Raw genomic sequence first — 19155 nt, 5'->3', positions numbered from 1 at the left:
GTGTGATATAGCCTTTTCCTCGATAAATACTTTTAATCTCAGTTGTTTGCTACAATAAGTAATAATTACTTCTATGATTTTTTTTTTCTTTCTTTCTTCCTGGACTTTTAGGAATAACGTGGGGCTGTCAGCAGTGTGTGCATACAATCTCTCTACTATAGAAGAGGTTTTCTCGAAAGGAAAATACATGCAGAGTGCTACAGTAGAACAGTCTCATACAAAGTGGGTACGATATAATGGGGAAATTCCTAATCCTCGACCTGGTGCGGTAAGTTTGTGTAATTTTGGATCTGATGACTAGTCTTTTTCTAATGCTCGGAGTAAAGAAACTAGAAATACTAGATAACCTACTAAAGCTTAATTTTAGTTTGCCCTCATCTTGATACTTTTTGTAGTAAAGACTTTGTAGAAAAACACTCAAGTGATGTATTCTCAACTTTGTATCTGGGAATCAGAGTGGGGTTTTTTAACTTACAATTGAATTATTTGCTGGTTTTGTATTTTCATTATTTTGTTACTAATTTTCTAGTGGCGAAATAGATGTCAGTATACACTAGGCGACATCAAATACTTTTTAGTTCAGATGAACAGAAGTGTAGCAATCACCGCATTGTCTCAGTTTCAGCAGGTTTATCCAATGCAGTGCATTGCTCTGCAAACTAAAATGTTCATAGTGCTGGGTCTCCTTCAGACTTCTCTTACTTTTCCATGTTCCAAGATGTGCAGTCATCTTGTTGCTACTGCTGAATGAGTTGACAGTTAAAAGTAGTTCAGAAACATGAGAGTCCAGCAAGAATATTTTCCTAAAATGTGTTTTGGGAATGCAAACAAACAAAAATGTAAGCCAAAGCTCTCGGGGATTAGTACATCGCAGAAGCCAAAGCGCTACGAGACCTGAGGACCTTCCTCAGTAGAATGAGTGTAATGTAAAGGTGTGCTTACTGGCCAACATAAGGCAGAGAAGAAAATGCATCTAGCTGCTGTTAATTGTCTCTATTTTGTACAAGTAAATGATATAATTTGGTTGTCTCTTTTTTGGTTTGTTTCCCTCCCCACTGCTAGTGCATAAACAATGAAGCCAGAGCATCAAACTACATGAGTTCTCTGAATTTACCAGACAAAACATTGCAGTTTGTTAAAGATCATCCTCTAATGGATGACTCAGTGACTCCAATGGGAGACAGACCTCGACTAGTAAAACGAGATGTGAAGTATACCCAGATTGTAGTAGACAGAGTCAGAGCACTCAATGGCACCATATATGATGTTATGTTCATCAGTACAGGTGAGTTCTGCAAAGCACTTTTTTTTTAATAATGCACTGATTCTTTAGGCTGAAGTGTGTTCTAAGAGAAACTCTGGAGATTGCCATTTTTACAGTGCTTTTACACCAGCTGGTGTTTTCGTTAAAGAATAAGGGGCCATGGTGAGTAAGTGGAGCATCTTATGTGCTTTGAAAAAGTATTGCATGAAAAGAACTGCAGAACTGCAATGAGTGCAGCAAAAACACACATAAGTTAATCCCTAAGTGGTCATTCTTTGTCTGAAAATGTTGTTTCTTGCTCAGAGCTCCTTATGATGGCAGGTTTGATGGTTGCCATTGGCACAGAGTTGTGTGAAGTCTTCAGTTGAACAGCAAGCAGATTATTGAGACAACTTAGAGCAGTTGTGCAATTTTTTCCCTGCCTCTTTATTTCAAGGATCTTACTTAAATATATTGCTTTGTTGTTTCAGATCGAGGAGCCCTGCACAAAGCTATCAGCTATGAAAATGGAATGCATATTATTGAAGAAACACAGCTTTTCCCAAACTTTGAGCCAGTTCAAACTCTCTTGCTTTCATCCAAAAAAGTAAGTGCTATAAGCATAACAGTGTTTGTATCACTTTGCTCTTCCACAGAATTTTTTAGTACCACCTTGTAACCTTGTCGTGATGAAAGACGACTGTCACTGTGCACAGAGCTAAAGGCTGCATCTGTAACTCCTCGCGCTGCAGCAGTATCATACATTGCCTGCTGCATTTCAGTGTGTTTGGTAGGTAGCAAGCTTCTGAAGGTATGTAGATACGGCGAAGGTGGTGGTGGTGGGCACAGGTGTGCAGGTCTTCACTGGGATTCCATGTGCAGAAGCTGAAAGCTGTAACATGTTCTACGGTATGAGTTTTCACTTTAGCAGTAGTGTAAAAATCCTGACCCCTTGTGGCCATTGGAAATCCGTGAGGAAAAATCCTCGAGGGTTTAGCAGAGGAGTGATACATCTTTCTAACAAATCATAGAATTGTTTAGGGTGGAAAAGACCTTTAAGATCATCAGGTCCAACTGTTAACCTAGCACTGCCAAGTCCACCACTAAACCGTGTCCCTAAGCACCACATCTACCCGTCTTTTAAATACCTCCAGGGATGGAGACTCAACCACTTCTCTGGGCAGCCTGGTCAAGTGCCTGACTACCCTTTGAGTGAAGAAATTTTTCCTAATATCCAACCTAAACCTCCCCTGGCACAACTTGAGGCCGTTTCCTCTTGTCCTGTCGCTTGTTACTTGGCAGAAGAGGCCGACCCCCACCTCGCTACAGCCTCCTTTCAGGTAGTTGTAGAGAGCAATAAGGTCTCCCCTCAGCCTCCTCTTCTCCAGACTAAACAACCCCAGCTCCCTCAGCCGCTCCTCATAAGACTTTTTCTCTAGGTGGAGAACATTAGTAACGTTGGGTAACTAATCTATTTCTGCTGTCCCAAATTTCTCAGGCTCCTGTGTGCTAGATGTATCCTGAGAGCAGTCATGTTGGTGGGGCTGGGGCTGAGGACCTCTGGTGAGGTCCTGTCTGCCTGGTGGGGCACCAGCTGCAGCTCCAGCTTGGGGACACAAGCCTAGCTGCAGGCTCCAAACTCACCGGTCGTTCTGCACTATTAATCAGTTGCTGGATTTAATCCTGGAGTGGTTTTGTGACAGCGAGGGGATAATCACGGTGTGTACTTTGTACACGAGTTAGGCTTCTGGGCCTAGTTACTCAGACCTGCAGATCTGTGAACGTCTATGAAATTATTGCCCTAAGCAGTGGCTTGTAGCGTCAGACCCCTCAACTGGTGAAGTTTTAGGGTTTCTTAAGGAAAGAATGTCTTCTGAAGTGTCTGGTAGTAACACTGGTATTCAGTAGCTACCTAGTGTTTGATAAATGCTCTGCAGCTAGGGATTTAGGAATACTGCCAAGATATCTTAGAAACAGCTTTTATTTTTGTGTGATATTTAATAAAACTTTGCAAGCCAACATGATCAGCTTGGTGGAAGAGAACTTCATGCCATAATTCTTTCAAGCTCATCTTGCATGCTTATTTGTCCTTTCATGCTTACATTAGAAAGAAGTCTTGAAGGCAGAATATACTTTTGATAGACAGATGAAAATTGGTGATTAAAAACTTCTGTGCTCATAGATTTCAGTAAAGATGTTTGTACTATTTTTGTATGATGCATCACACTGGCAACTTACTATATACGTCTGTGTGTGTATATATATATATATAGTGTGTGTGTATATATATATAGTGTGTGTGTATATATATATAGTGTGTGTGTATATACATATGTAAAGGTTTGCTGGTTTCTTCTGCTTTATCTGCAAAGAAAGCTTCAAATGCCTTGCTTTGGCAGGAGGTTTCAGCATTTGCCCTGTGATAGAAGATAATGATAGGTAACTCTTCTAATCAATATGCTAATGCCCGTTCTTCTAATTGTGGGTAAATTGTGGGATCATTCATACACTAGCTTAATTATGATTCCCCCATTTCTGGGGAGTGGAAGGGAAGGGATAGGCATTACAGCCTTATACCAAAGACACAAGATTTAGCAGTTTCAGTATGCACTTGGTAGCCAAAGCTAGTGTAGAAATGATGGCTCTGAATTTATTTGCTCTGAATCCAGGTGCCACGTTCTCAGTTCCTCAAGAATGTCTTGAAAGGGGGCAGTGCGAGACATGGCATAGGGGCTGCATAGGGAACACACTGTCTTTTCGCAAAGAAACTTCTTTCAAAGCTTAGGATTGAAACAAAACACTGCTTCCCGCGTGGCGCTAGGGAGAGTAACAAGGGAAACATATCCATGTTGCTAGAATAACGTTTGATACCTAAAACGAACACTCAAAACTGAAGCAGTGCTGCCCAATACATTCCCGTAAAATCAGTGGTCCTTTTCAGCAGTGAGGAGTTGGAGGCTGGGTCAGGTGCCAGACTCAAGAAAGCTGTATAGTCGTGGTACCACCCAAGCAGGGATTACTTCTGCTCCCCAGTGTGAAAACACAAGTTTCTACCTCCTTGGACACACAGTAGCAATCACAGTCAGTTGCTGCTGAAGTGCTTCATAGCGCTAGTATTGTGATATGTGTAGGGGCATCTCATAGTAATGGATTAACCACAAGAGGGTAATACTTGTTACCCTGATGGTGGGCTTCAGAGCTCTCTGGAGTCAGAGTCCTTTCTGAACACTTATTGCAGTAGTCTCCAGGCCCTTCCCATATACCTTCACCTTCTTTGGAGGGTAGTGGGCAGGGTCAGATGAGCCTATAGTAGATGCTCATCACTCCCACTTGACTGAAACATGTGCCTGGATTTTTTAAAATGGTCTACTCAGCTCACTGCATGTTCTCTGCACTCGTGGATGTACCAGCTGGGAACCATGCTGAGACACGACAACCCAGGCACAGTGTTGCACTGGTGGCTTGGATGTTAGCTAGTGGAGTGCTGGAGAGATGAGCAGCGCTCAGTGCATTGGGGGAGCTTTCCGGCAGAGTGGGAAGCTTGTCCTAGAAAGTTGTACATCACCACCACTGCAGACTTCCTTCTGTGGGCACTCCAGCATAGTCCAACACTAATGTAAGTTAAATTTCAGGATGAAAGACTGCATTTGAATGTATGTCTCTGAAGTTTGATTTGCTTTCAAAGTCCATCTTCCAGCAGTGCCAGCAGATTCTTTTTTGATCCAGTTTTGTCTTTCATCTTCCAGTGTCAAGAGTTTCCTTGAAAGCTGTCTGCCCACTTCATATATGAGACAGATCCAAACTGATTTGTGCTTCTTTTGCAGCTTCCTCGAGAGACTGCTGTTAGTCAGAAAGCATCGTTCATTAGCTTAATTTTAAGACAGACTTCCTCATGATCATTGCATTAAAGAGACTAACCTGTTCTGAGTTCTCATGGCAAAACCTCCTTACATCCTTAGTGAAGGAGTGACAGTGAGCTCCAAAATGTAAATTCAGCCCTAAGATGCTCTGTTAAGTTGTTTTCTTGAGGCTGTTTGTGATGTCAAGACCGAAAGTCTGTACCACAGACATGAGGTTTTTGAAGAATGTTTCTCTACTAGAAATCTTTCTTGGATGTCTGCCCATCACTTTGTGACCATATTCATCCTGCTGGAGTCAAGCTGTCTCACTGCAGACATGACCCCTGAGTACATTTCTACATACTGAGATCCGTATAGCTGCAGTACAGGAAAAGCAACTCTGTGCTTGGATCTGGCTCATTTGCCATGACAACTGTGGTGGGGTGCTGATAAATCCACTCGGTATTCTGCTCAGGAGGAAGCCAACCCACTGCCAAGGTGGGGTGTGCTGTTCTGCTTTGCATGCACAGCCTCTCAAAAGGACTGGAGGGTTGGTCACTGGTGGTTTTGGGCTGCAGCGCAGGCCCCTTTCTCAAGGCTTTGCATAATAATATGTAAATTCACAGTGTACCTTTAGCCATCCATTTCCCTGAGCTTTGAAACCAAATGAGTGAAATAGGGCAGCTGCCTGCCTTTTATGAGAAGGTTGTTTGAGATGAGCATGGTCTTTTCCTGCTGTGCTCAGTATAAGACTTGTTTGGGATCCCCAGCAACAGTGGGTCAAACAGCTGTTCTGTTTATGTCCCCTTTTTCCTAGGTGTGGTGCAAGTGGGTAGTTTGAATACTATGCAGTGTTCTTCCTTGAGTACAAGTAGGCAGCTGTGTTTGACTCTTGTAAGGCATCATGATGCTGATGTGGCTGCAGAGACCTGACTGGTAGAAGAGCTGAAGGCAGTAGGGCTGCTTTGGGTTAACAGGAGCTGGTCCTATGTACAGCAAGGGTTGCGTGTGCCTGCTGCAGCCTTGTCATCAGCACAGCCTTGCCTTGCCTCGTACGAGAATTGTCGGTGCATTCGTATGTGTGGAAAAACTGTGTGATAAAGCCACAGTTAGATCTGGCTACTTTCCATTCTCATAAACTGTATTGATTTCAGGTTTTTTTTCTTTTGTCTTCCTGTACTTTCAGCATCGCTGAATATTTTCAGGATAAGTTTCCTTTCCTTTCTAGAAATAAAAGCTAATGAAAATGCTTATTCCCCTCATGCTCTGGTTTTTACAAACATGGCTGTATGTATGCAACTCTTCACTTTTAACAATTTTTAAATTGTTTCACGAATTGGATTGTTTGACTTTGAGAAAGTGATTGGCTGTGGTTTTTTTGTTGTGCTTTGTTTTTTTAGGGCAGAAGATACCTCTATGCTGGTTCAAATTCTGGTGTGGTTCAGTCTCCGGTGGCATTCTGTGACAAGTACACCACTTGTGTTGACTGTGTTTTAGCAAGGGATCCTTACTGTGCTTGGAAACCTGTTGAAGCTTCCTGCATAGATATTTTTAAAGAAAGTGAAATTGAAAGGTAATGGTAGCCTTTGGTTACCTCACAGTTACAATGACTCTTGCATCAGTCTTGCCCCTTACTGATAACAGGCATTTTTTTTAACTGAGTGTTTTCAAATACAGACTTTTTCCTATCTCTCTATGTTTGCTTGTGCTATTTAGATTAGATGAATCTTGCTCAGTACGAGAGGATGGGTAGGCTGTAGGAAACAAGATTTGAAGTTGTAATACTTGGACTTCCTTTTACAGGAACTGGATTCAGAACATAGGTGGAGATGCGTCGTCTTGTTCTGGTGAGTTAGTCTTTGAAGAGTTGTTTCACATGTCTAGGTGGCATAGTGAAAGAGTTGTGTTTAGTTTGTCTTGGGTTTTGTGATTATCTGGACATTCATTTATATTTTAATAGGTATGAGATTCTGCTTTTGAATATTGGAGCATGTGTACAGCCTGCATGTTGTCTAAAATGTCTGTATTTGTATACATTTCAGTGTGCAGTGCAAAAATCTCCAAAATGAACGGGGGCACCTCAACAACGACTTGTGAATGAAAGCAGTATTTACCATAAGTACTTCTAGTGCAGAGGCCTCTGTCTCTTGATACAGCATTTGACATTCTGCTGTGAGCCTTGATAAGTGCTGGTTTATTGCTGGTGGATCAGATGAAATGATCCTGAAAAAAGCTGGTTTTATGGTGAGAGGGGAGGGGGACTCAGAACATGATACAGAGCAGCTGAAGTACTCTCCATAGTGCTTTAAGGCAAGTAACCACAGGTCCTTTTTTCATAGTGTGTGCTGCTGCCACCCGATCAAGGAGATGTTAAAGAAGAGTAGTGTTACAGGAGATATATACTGCAGTAAACAAAGCTCTTAAGAGTTTTATTTACAAAGCAAAGCATGAACCGCCATGAGAGTTTTGCTTGTTATTTTTTTTTGTTAATTTATGGTATTGCATTATGGGTGTGCCAGTAAGTGCTGATATTTTTTTATAAGAGTTTAAGTTGAGTAACAGCACTTTGTTCAGTTTCTTCTTGGATATCTTGTAGTTGCTGATTTACTTAAAAGGCACCAATTGCATATAAAGTGATACCAAGTTCAGCATCTTGTCTCAAACAATGACTCATCTCAGATGCACACTCACCTGTGGATCAACAAGGTCTCATCTTTAGAAGTGGAGGCTGTCTTAGCGTTTGAGGTGTCCTATCTTTTCGTCTGTCTTGATGTCTCGCACACAGCTGTAGCTTGGTATTTCACTGAGATTCTTGCATGCTGTCATCTTGGTCCTGTGAGGTAATCTGAATGCTGTAATCTTTACGTTTCCGTTAAGACTATAGCACAGTCTCGTGAAACTGTACGGATTAGAGCAAACGGGAATCATTGCTGATACTCTGCACGTTTATTTTGATGTTCCAGATAAAGTAAGAGAGAATTCCCTACAGCATACATTCAAGCATGGGAGCACAGCAGAACTCAAGTGTTCTCAAAAGTCCAATCTGGCACAGGTAGTTTGGAAGTTCAAAGACGATGTGCTGAGAGTGGAGAGCCCCAAGTACCGTCTGCTGGAAAAGGCACTGCTCATCTTCAATTTATCAGAAGGAGACAGCGGTGTTTACCAGTGTTTGTCAGAAGAAAAAGTGAAGAATAAGAAATTTTCTCAAGTGCTGGCTAAGCACGTTTTGGAACTGAAAAAGATACAGCATACCACGGTGGGCCCCACCGCGGCAGCTGCACCAACAGAAGGTAATAGCGATGTGCCAAAAGTGTCAGCTGTATCAACCGAGGGGTCTGCCGCTCACACCTCGACCACTCAGATGGTACCAGTAACAACAGCAAGGATAGTAACAAAGCCCGTTGGCCCTGTTCTAACAAGCGCAGCCTCCAACACGGAGCTCTTCAATTCAGTTCCTGACGCGGTCCCGGAAAAGACGATGTTCCTCAAGTCAAACGATAACTTCCTGTTGATGTTCCTCTTCCTCTTCTTTTTTATTCTCTTCTTGTGCCTGCTCTCCTACAACTGTTACAAAGGGTACTTGCCAGGGCAGTGCTTGAAATTTCGCTCTGTCGTGCTGCTTGGTAAGAAGAAAACGAAGTCAGATTTTTCTGACTGCGAGCAAAGCGTGAAGGAGACGCTGGTGGAGCAAGGCAGCGTCAGCCACCAGAGCGGGGAGCAGCCGAAGCCGGCGCACGACACCGGCTATGAGACTGAGCCCGACTGTGGGAATGGCCAGCTGCAGCCTGGGGATTCGCAGGCATCCCGAGAGGCCAAGGACAAGCCCTTCGATGTCAAGTGTGAGCTCAAGTACGCCGACTCGGATGCGGAGGGGGACTGAAGGACCCTGTCGCCCATTTCAGTGGTGGAAATCAGCTGTGGTCCTGCGGCTAGCTGTTTGAGCACAGAGAGCGTGGGTGTGACAGCGGAGCCATAGCGGGGTTTACATGCTTAAGCTGTACAGCAAGCCAATTTGCGTTCAGATCTCGCCAGATTAGAGAAGCGGTGTTCTTGTCTGCAGACCATAGCATCTTGTGTTGTACTGTCTTTTTTTTTTTTTTTTTTTTCCTTTTAAAATGGCCAGTTTCAGATCACCATTTGTTTGTTCCCAATTTTCCCCCCACTGAGCGCTTTGCTCTGGTGAACAGTTAATTGCTTGTTCTTCAGCCCTGTTCTTCCATGGGATAAAAGTAACTTTCTAATTCAGTTGGCTTTAAAAAGTACTTCAGCCCACACATATTTTTAGCTGCCATTAAAAAAAGACCTAGTTTCATTTTAATTCCAAATTGGAAATTAAGTTTAGTTTATCAGATTGGTAAATTATAGACTTTTGTCCAGATTGGGACATTTTTTTTCTTTGCTTCTAGTGATTATTTTTAGTTTTAAGCTTTGTGTTTTGGCACACTAGGTCTCTTTAGTTGGTTAAAGTTAATTTTTTTAACTACTTTTTAAGTATCTTAGATTTTAAGGTATAATGGGGATAGCATTCGCTTGATTTGTGTAAGACTCTCAGGGATAATCTTGTTTAAAGGCTTTTTTCTTTGCTGCTTTCTAGAAATTTAGGTACAACAATATCAGTACAAAACATGGAGTAAGTGGGGAGGGAGGAAATAATAGATTTAGGAACGCTTTTCCTTTTTTTTTCTTCCCCGCCCCCCCCACCCCCCCTCCACCCCCTTAACCAGCAAGCTGGACATAGTCACATTCTATTTTCTATACAAACCTGGATTTTTGGGGATATTATTGTTGTTTTTTTTTTTTTTTTTTTGATGAAACAGTACAGGCAAGCAGCCGTCAGTTAGCCGTGACATGAGAGAGGTTTTTTGCACTGTGGAAGCGAAACACGAATCAAGAAGAATTAACTACAGTAATTCAGCTAGTGACTCGCTGGAATGGACTGTTAGGATACAGCCTGATGAGAAAACATTGCCGATTTTTTTTCTTTTTTTCAGATTCAGAAATAACTCAGCTTCTTTTTGTGACAAATCTTTGCAGCGTCACCCTTTCTGGATGACACCTTCCAATCTCCTGTGCAACTGGAGACTGAAACTGGAGCTGCTCAAACAATCAGTCATTCGAACTGTTCATGTGAATCGTGCCTGCAAACGTGAAAGTGTGCATTTGTTCTCAGCCTGGTTCACAGCAGCACTGTTTGTCTGTAAAAGCATTTTGTGCGGTACAGTCCTGAAGAATTGTTCCTCTCACTGCATCTTTCTGTAAATATTGCTAGCAGTAGAGTATGTTTTAACAGTAAATAGCAGTATGCCTGGGCTGCTTTTCTATGTTGAACTTTCATGCGAACATAATTTAGACCATCTTAGTGTAAACAGTTTATATTTTATAAGATTCAGTTTGGTTTTATTTTTCTATTTTAATTATGTACATATAACAGAATAAATATTAAAATAAATTGTATTACATCTTGACTTTTATGAAATTTGGCACAATGACACTGCTTTCCGTATTGCAAGCACTAATGTTACTTGTGGTTTCCTTTAAGGGGGAAAAGTGAAAACTTTTGTAATTAATTTGAAGCAGAATTCTCTTCTCAGCTTTATTTGAATGGGTTATAACCCGGGGCTGGGGAGGATTGGAAGGATGGAGAAAGAAACATGGGTGAAGAAGTAAAGCGCTCTTCTCTAGGGGCCTAGGGACACTTCCTCATATTACCCTTCTAAAATTCATTTGTCTTTTTGCATTATTTCTTCGGTGTGTGATGAATTTCTCAAAACTTTTTTCCTTAGTACCCTCTTTTTTTTCTTTTCTGTCCTCTTCTGTTACACAGCCTCATCTCCTATACCTTTCCCTCCTACTGGTACCTCCTTTTTGTCCTGTGTGGGAAGTGATTCACCTCCTTCACCCACCAGTACCCAGCCTGATGTTTGGTCTAGCACAGACCCTGTAAAGGTCATGTTGTTGCCACCTTTCCTAAGTGACCAGGCACAGCATGTTAGTGTCCGGGGACCCTTCCGCCTCTTCTGCCAAGCCACAGGTAAGTTGGAGGACCCCTGTATAAACCAACATTTTCTGCATTAAAGGTCTAGCTGTGTCGCCATGTACTGCGTATGTTTTACTTCTTTGATGTTTAAAAAAAAGAAGGAAGAAAAAAAGACCACGTTAGGATATATTGTGAACATGCTGTTACCCAGAACCGGGCACTGCGAATACTGTACTATACAATGCAGGCTCTGATTTAGCAGCCTACTTTAGTCTATTAATCGTCAATTGACTTTAATAGGCTCACTTGCATGCCGAAGGAGTTCACTGAATCAGGATTGCATGTAGATGTTTAGCAGGTAAAGATTTTCACTGCCGGTACATATGCCATTTGAAAAATACACTTCTGTTGGATTTTGAATTCAGTGTATTTTTCTGGACCAGGTCAGTTATTCCTTTTTAGTCTTAAATTATTTCAAATGGTAAAGTACTTACAGTAATGGCAACTTCCATTTTATGAAGAATAGATTATCTGAGGTGTACAGGAGAAGGACAAAGCTTTTTTTCCTATAGAAATCCAACATCTGTCTTTCAGCTTTTGTTTGGATAGTAGTTGCCTGTTTAAGCTAAGTGAGATTTAATGGATCTAAACGGGTCTTAAAATGTAACCTTATTCCTTAAAAGAAGAGAATATAGATATAGATTAATTTGAGAAAGTAGCATTGTTTCATATTGGTCTGTCTGTGAGTCAGTGTCTGTTAGTGTACATGGAATCAGATCAAAATGCGTAAATCTTTATTAGAGTAGGTCTTAACAAAGGCATGATTTGTATTTCCATGGCTAAAAAGAACAGCGGGAGGATTTAAACAGCCTGGTAATTGTGCTACAGATCTGGAATTTATTTTAAAAATTACTTTTTTCATCCAGCAGTGTCTTGTTTTAACATGATACTCACGTGCTGCTTTTTAAAAATTGTCAGTAATCGTAATTCCCTTGGCAGTCGGCCTAAGCCAGAAGGAGCAGTGTCCTAAAGTCAGCCTCCTGAGGAGGTAGGGACAGATAGTGGAAGAAACTGTAACAGGAATCGGCCGTCCCAGAGGTGCGGTGATGGCGCAGGCAGGGGCGGGATGAGCCAGCTGTGGAAGCGTTTCTGACTTCTCTCCGAAAGCAGTGAAGGATGGGACTTTCTGTTACGGATGGGGGTTTTACTGCCTTTGGGAAACAAGGCACTTGGCTGATGCATCGCACCCTTCTCTTACCCAGAATCACAACTTTATTCCATTGATTAAAAAAAAAAAAAAAAAAAAACAAACCAAAAACCCAACAAATGCAAACCAGCGTACCAAACTGATGTGCGTCTTCTGCATCTTTCTGGGGCCTGCATGTGAGGATGTATAAACTGACCTTGGTGCGGGGGGTGGCTAAACAAATGCTTTTACTAGGAAGCTCTTTACTTGGATTTATTCACACTCCTTCGGTGCCTGTTTATATTTCTTTATATAAACATAGCTGTAATGGAACTTTATTTCCCTCTGCTATAAATATAAGGTAAAATGTGTTCACAAGGAGCAGAAGGGTAAAATGAGACGGGCAGAGAGTTAAATGTTGTACCTGGTCTTCCGCATAAATGATATGGTATCAGCAAATGTATGATGCAAATACATAGATTGCCGTATTATCCAGTCAAAAACGTGAAGCTTATTTTTAATTACGTTTCTAACATTATTTTTATGTGAATTACTGAATCTCTTCCTTTTTTTAATTGTAAATGTCTGCTTCAAGCTGTCTGGAAATTCAGCAGGAGTTGGTGAGTTCTCTTACTCATCTCTTACTCATACCACATGTTTTAACCTGAAAGCTCGCCTAAGGATAATACTTTACAACCTTGTAACTGCCTCATTTCAACAGCGTTAAGTTAAAGTGCATACAGCACAAACAGCCACTTGTCACATACTGTTATTTTTTTCCAGAAAATGAGTTTTTCAAGAATGGAGTGCTCCTGCCCTTCCTGAAAAGGAAGGAATAAATCTCCCTTCACGAATTCCCTCCCAGTTTCTCTCTGCTCCCCTGAAGAGTCTCACGTCTTCACGTTTCTCCAAAGACCTGTCTGCTAGTTACTCACTGGCGAACATTAGGTTTCCCGTATACTTTCTCTAATAGAACTTTTCTCTCCCATTACAGAATTTTTAAACCCTCTAAAGGCATTTGAGGCAGGCTTCAAATAAATTGAACAAAATACTACACCATCTGGTGCAGGGGAGAGGCAGGGAGTTGATGGTGTGTGCACCTGCTTTATAATTCCTCTGGTGTGCTCTGTTTTGAATGTAGGTATAGTAGAAACAGGCTTTTTCTAGCAGTTTTGGTTCTCCTTAAAGATGTTTTACTAACACCTCCTCCCCAAACTATAGAGTAGTATATCCTTGGCCGTAATTTCACAGAAGAATGACATACTAGAAAATCCTGAGTATGCTGAGCAACAATTTAAATGCATTTATAATCACAAACAGTGCGAAACATTATGCTTTATATTTGTATTTCTGGCCTGCAGGTTCAGACTGTCAGTGCCCATGGTGTCAAGAAGTCTTACCTCTTCCCTTAGTTTGTCTGAAGCTGGAGTTTTTCCATAATGGTTTCTTAACTTTTCAGTCTCATTAAAATAACCCCTGGAGTGTGAACATAAAAGTTATGCAAACTCAGCAGTATACTTTGAAGGAGTTATTATTTCACAGAGATATTGAGATGGGTACCTGATAACACCCACGTACAATGCCTGTTCCCTGTGGTTACGCTATTTTAAAGGGAGTGCAAAGAAAGCTTCCCACATCCATGCGGGAAAAGATCCACAACTCGCAAGAATCGGAGTCGCACGTGATTCACTACGGTTTTCCTCTCTTTGGTGAAGAAGCCGCACTGAAAGGCACGCAGAAGGGCGGGGAAAATAGGAGCTGTGCTTCACCAAGCGCTGCTACAGACGGAGCAAAACTCTAGGCAAAGCGCCTGCCGAGCGAGTCCGGAACGGACCTCGCCCGCGGCTGTGTCCCGGTGCCCGAGGGCTGCCTGTGCCGCTCTCGCCAAGCGCTCCTGCAGCGGGGGGCCCCTGCGCCCCAAGGCGCGCCTGTTGCCCTGGGAGGAGGAGCCCGTCTGCCAGAGACTGACTTGCCCACGGACACGAGTAAGCTTTCTCACTGGAAGTGGCTTTTCTAAGTCGCCCTTGGGTGAGGTTTTTTAGATGAACTGCATCACCCGTGGTGCCCCGGGGTGGTCTGGTTGGTTGGCGTGGTGCAATGTATTAAGAGCTCTGTCAGGAGAGGCGTGCAGGCCTGCAGCACCCCGAGCAGAATGAGCCTGCGTAGGAAAGTGCTTTGTGCTAGACCACAAAATGTTTGTCTAGGACTACAAATTAACAGCATTTAAATTGCAGCATGTCAGTATCTTAAAATGGAGTTTTACTTCGGTCGTTATTTTGTTCTGCTCTTACAGGAACACAAATATCAGATAGCAATTTTCCGTGGATGTACATCTGTGTTTTATAACCAGTTGCATTTTCCAGCTAGTCTTTCTTTTTGTGAACTGTTGTATGAAGTAATCCCCAGAACATCTCCTCTTTCTACCTTCGCTAGTGAGTGTTTCTTAATAATTATGCCTGTGGACATGATACATCATTAGTTTTTGAAACCTGAAAATGGTTTAACAGGTAGCCTAGAGAGGAAAAGCTCTGCATCTACCAGGCCAATTCAATCCACTGCACAAATATTTTAAAACTTCGTAAAATAATTTTTTAGTTTTTATGCAGTATATTTTGAGATTTACATGGTGATGCTTTGTTGAAGGAATACCCTTGACTTTCATCTGTATGGTTGTTCAGTAATCTGTGGTTGGTTTATCTTTATCCTCATATGGGAGTGCCAGGTTTGTACCTCATTAAACAGTTTCATATCCCGCTTTATGAATTAGCGTCTCCACAGACCTTTGGTGCTTTATCGGCTGCTGTCTACCTACAACTCAGTTTCAGCATCTTTGGCTACAGTAGTCTGATAGTAGCCGTTAATTTGTAATTCTGTAGTTTTGTACCACTTGTTTCAGTGATTTCTGCACTGACTTAAAGTCATCTTGGTATGATGACACCATTCCATCGTGTGGATCTGTGTGTGGCCCTCTTACATCTGACGCCGCGTGTAAAAAGAGCATAGTCACTGCTGTAAGGCAACTGAAAATTAATTTCTGTAAGGACTATGATATGGATGCTGGATTCTTAATTTCTGGCATCAACAGCAGATTTTGAAAAATTTCTGTACAAGTTTCTTTTGCTGTGCACTCTTATATGTAAAGGCTGTGGTCAAGCTAAGAAATATCTGGGAAGGCATGCAAGAAGAACACCTTTTTCCTTTTTTTTATTAATATGTTATTTTCTTGTAAGGACTAGTGTAACCTCAGTATAAACATAATTTAAGCATAAGGCACATCAAGTTAAAAAAGGGAAGAGTAAAGAGGAGAAGCAGAACCAAGAAGGTCTTATTACTTCTTCTTCAAAAGATTTCCTTCATTTTTTTTTTCCTGCTGAATAGAGTCTTGCCTTGCAGAGTGTGCAGCTGGCTGCATTCATACAGGTTTTTCCTGTGCAATGAATAATAAGGTGCAGTTCGGAAACCTCTTCTTGTGTGACTTCTGGCAATTTATAAATGCTTAAAACATAAGAAGAGACTCTAAAATATCTTCCTCCCTGTGAGGAAATCAGTCCAGTTAGGACTAGTAGTCGTAGCCTGCAAGTAATTATTACTGTTGTAATGTGCTTAAAACATTTCAAACTGCATGCAAGTTGTAGTGTATCCCATATAATACCAGTAAGTGTTCTTGTACACTCACTGGTGAATTTGATCAGCTGCATCATATGTCAGCAGAGGGCTTAGTTAGATTAAGCCCATTGCATCGTTTTAAAAGTTTTTTTGATTGGTAGCTGCACAGTTTGAATAAGCCATCCTTTTCAGAAAATAATTTGTCAGAAAGTCTCTTGAGACTAAGGAAAACAGCCAGTACCTATATGAAGGAGTACCCGTGGGAAGCAGCAGCTTTGCTGCCGAGTTGCTGAGTTCAGTTCTTCAGCTCACTGCTGGAATCAGGTGCTGCACGGGCCGTTCGCAGAGACAAACTGGTTTGGTCACAAAACGAGGAGCATTCACCTTTTGAATTTCATATATGTGTTATTATGGGGGGACTACAAGAGTGCAAGAAAAAGAGGTATTGCAGAATCCATTGCAGCTTTTATAGTATGACTACGTATATATAAAAGGAGAAGTTTGCTTCACATTGGGGTTGTCGAGATCCAAATGTAATTTCTAAATGACTTTTGGCATGTGTCTTCTCTCAGGAGAGAGGTTCACCTGCTGTATATTTACTTCTATGTATCATTTGCTTACAAGGTTTGACTTGATGTCCCAGCTTAGCTCTTCTTCTTTTGCAATCCAACATAAATATTTACACTGTTCTTCTCCTCACTAATATGCAGCTCTGATTCAGTAATGTCTCATCTTGGAGCGGTACGCTGGTACCAACTCCTAAACCCTGGCCATGACTGAAAAGCTGGATTTCCCAGTGCTGCCTTAGTGAGACGTGATGGGTTTGGACTGGCATCAGAGTCTCTGCAGCGTAACCCCAACGTGATGCTCTTTTCCTCAGAACTTCTTGTTACCCCCACCAGCCCTGTTTGCAGACTGACTACCTGTACGCTTATCTTTCTTGTCTTCCCCATGAGAGCTGCAACCTGTAGACTTGTAATAATTAATCCCTCAGTGTGATGGCTGATTAACTGGGTATGGATTTGGAACATAGCTGTCACTGTTTTTTAACTATTTCAGCAGAAATGGCTTACCAGAGCTGCTTCAGCATGTCATGTGCATTGTCCCCTCAGTGGAGATGAAAATCTCATTTCCATCTCTTCCAGTCATCTTCCTGCTGGGTCTGTCTGGCAAATGAAGGAGCAAAAGCAGTAGCTTGTGCTCTCTGGAGGGCAGGAGTGATTTCTGGAGAGCAGGTTACACCCCGAAATAGGTTCTCCAATTTTCTTCACTTTATTTTAAAACTTAATGTAGTAGCCTTGCCAGCTGATGGGAGGGCCAAAAATAAGTATGCAAACTCAAGCTGGAAACTAATTTTTTCTGCCAGTCCCTCGTTCTACTTTGCTAGTCCTTCATTTAATTATTCTTCAGAGGCAATTATCTGGGTTCCAATTGCAAAACCTTTTTTTTTGGACCCACTCAGAGAATATCTAAATAAATGCTGTTCCTGCTGGGAAGCGTGGACAGTGACGAATTGCATTTTCGTCTCGTAGGCAAGGCAGCCGTTTTCCCGGCCTGCTCTGAAGTTCCAACCCGAGAAGGCAGATGCCGCGTCCCACTTCCATCTGCGCGCGCTGGGCATCGCCTCCGCGGGCGACTGCCTGCTCCTGCCGGCTTTTCCGTGGTCCGCCTTCTGCGGCAGGCGCTCCCTGCTTTTAATCCGCCTCGACAAGGCGGCATCAGCTTGCCATGGTGATGTGACAGAAAATGGACCAGTAATTTAACAAAGTCACCAGGTTTTTCAAGGAGTATGTATGTCATGCGTTCTTCAGTATGAATTATCTGGTGTTTGAAGCAATAGTCTCTGTTGATGTTTCAGAGAGGTCTGTTTTCCTTGGCTTTTTAAGTGATTGTTTTGGCTTTTTTTTCATTGCTGTCAAGCTATTCCAGTTTGTTTTCTAGAATGGATTGCTCCTAGTCGAAAAACAAAACAAAAACCCACCAAAAACCAAAACTACCAAAACCCCCCAGTTCTCTCAGATTCAGGTTACCTACCCTGGACACTATTTCCAGAAAACTGCTTGTCTTAAAGATTCTTTCCTTCCCCACTTTTCCAGTCTGTGACCCTCCTGATTGCTTCATTTACTATCCATTTATTATTTTGTTAGCTTGTCAGCAACAGTGGCTCAGACTCCTACAACTCAAGATTAACTGTGATCAGCCTTAAATCTAACTTGCATTCACGTACTGGGTAGTGCTGGTGGTCGTTTTCCATATTAACGATTGACTAACCTCTTCCTGTGCTAACTTTGATTTAAAATAATCATCTTTCTGAACCCAGATTGTCGTGTCTTTTAAAAACTTAATCCCTGCTCTGGATGAGCACTTTCTATATGATCTTGGTTTTCTGAAATCTGGGATGTTTAGTTCAGTAGCATTCAGCACGAGCCAAAGCTGTAAGCTAGATAGCAAGCGTTAAATCCAGATGCCACTCTTTTTTTAAAAAAAAAAAAAAGATTAACTTTTTTCTTCTATCCTGCTACACGTTGTGAGCTTTGGAAGGGTTTTGGTGTGCATTGGGGAATAGAGGGGAGTTTTTTTCCCCCAACAACCTAAACTTCCTGTCACTGAGGATAGCCTCTGGTAGCAGTTCCGTGTCTAGATTATAGGAATTTGTGAAAAAGACTTTTTGTTACCCTGCTGGAACTTCTCTGTGGGATACCTGTCTGTTATCTTCACTGGATTTCTCATGCTCTGTTTCACCCAGCTCACCTCCCTCTATCCTGAAGTGTTTCTCTGAATAATTTATAGGGAAGCCTTGTTTTAATGTTACCCTTCAAGAACCATGTTAAAAATTAGGAAAAACAGCGTGCTAAACCAGCAGCAGTGCAGCAGTGCTACTGAGCGTTTCGCTTATACAGCTTCTTTGGGTAGCTTTTGAAATGTCTGTGCAGCTCTGCAGGCTGCAGCATTTGGCAAAAGGAGCTAGCTTGGCCGGTACTCCTTCTTGCTCCCCCACCCCAGCCTTATGTCAGTGAGCTCTACTTAATCCATAATCTCTTTTTTTCTCTTCTCTGCTTTTAAATTAGTATCTCCAAGCCTTCTTGAAAGCCACAGGTCTGTTAGGGTTTGATGCGTATATGGCAAATGCTTAATTTGGTACAGTTCAGCAGGGCACGTCAGCATGCTGCTCTGGATCTGTAGCTGTATACTTCAATTCTTTACATCTGGGTTTATTTATTTATTGATTTATTTTAACCTAAGATCAAATTTACACCAATAATTCAGTGAATACAGTTAGACTGTGGGTGGAAGTTTACAAGCA

General features: G+C 41.9%; 1 protein-coding gene across 2 annotated transcripts in view; it reads left to right on the top strand.

The window, feature by feature from the left end:
- The window catches only part of SEMA4D (semaphorin 4D), a 36499-nt gene that overhangs the window by 11796 nt on the left and 5548 nt on the right, over positions 1 to 19155 (top strand). The window contains exons 9-14 of one of the 2 annotated variants that reach the window (XM_082336150.1): positions 112 to 268; positions 1063 to 1285; positions 1735 to 1850; positions 6483 to 6655; positions 6886 to 6929; positions 8046 to 8372. In XM_082336150.1, the coding sequence (XP_082192276.1) occupies positions 112 to 268; positions 1063 to 1285; positions 1735 to 1850; positions 6483 to 6655; positions 6886 to 6929; positions 8046 to 8372 (1040 nt within the window). Of the gene's footprint in view, positions 1 to 111; positions 269 to 1062; positions 1286 to 1734; positions 1851 to 6482; positions 6656 to 6885; positions 6930 to 8045; positions 9004 to 19155 lie in introns of those variants that run through there. The other variant, XM_082336149.1, reaches the window with a different exon arrangement.

The sequence above is a fragment of the Platalea leucorodia genome (genome assembly GCF_965183815.1).
Source record: "Platalea leucorodia genome assembly, chromosome: Z".
In the NCBI taxonomy this organism is placed as follows: Eukaryota; Metazoa; Chordata; class Aves; order Pelecaniformes; family Threskiornithidae; genus Platalea; species Platalea leucorodia.
Note: the sequence above shows the minus strand (reverse complement) of the source record. Positions and strands in the feature narration are given on the sequence as shown.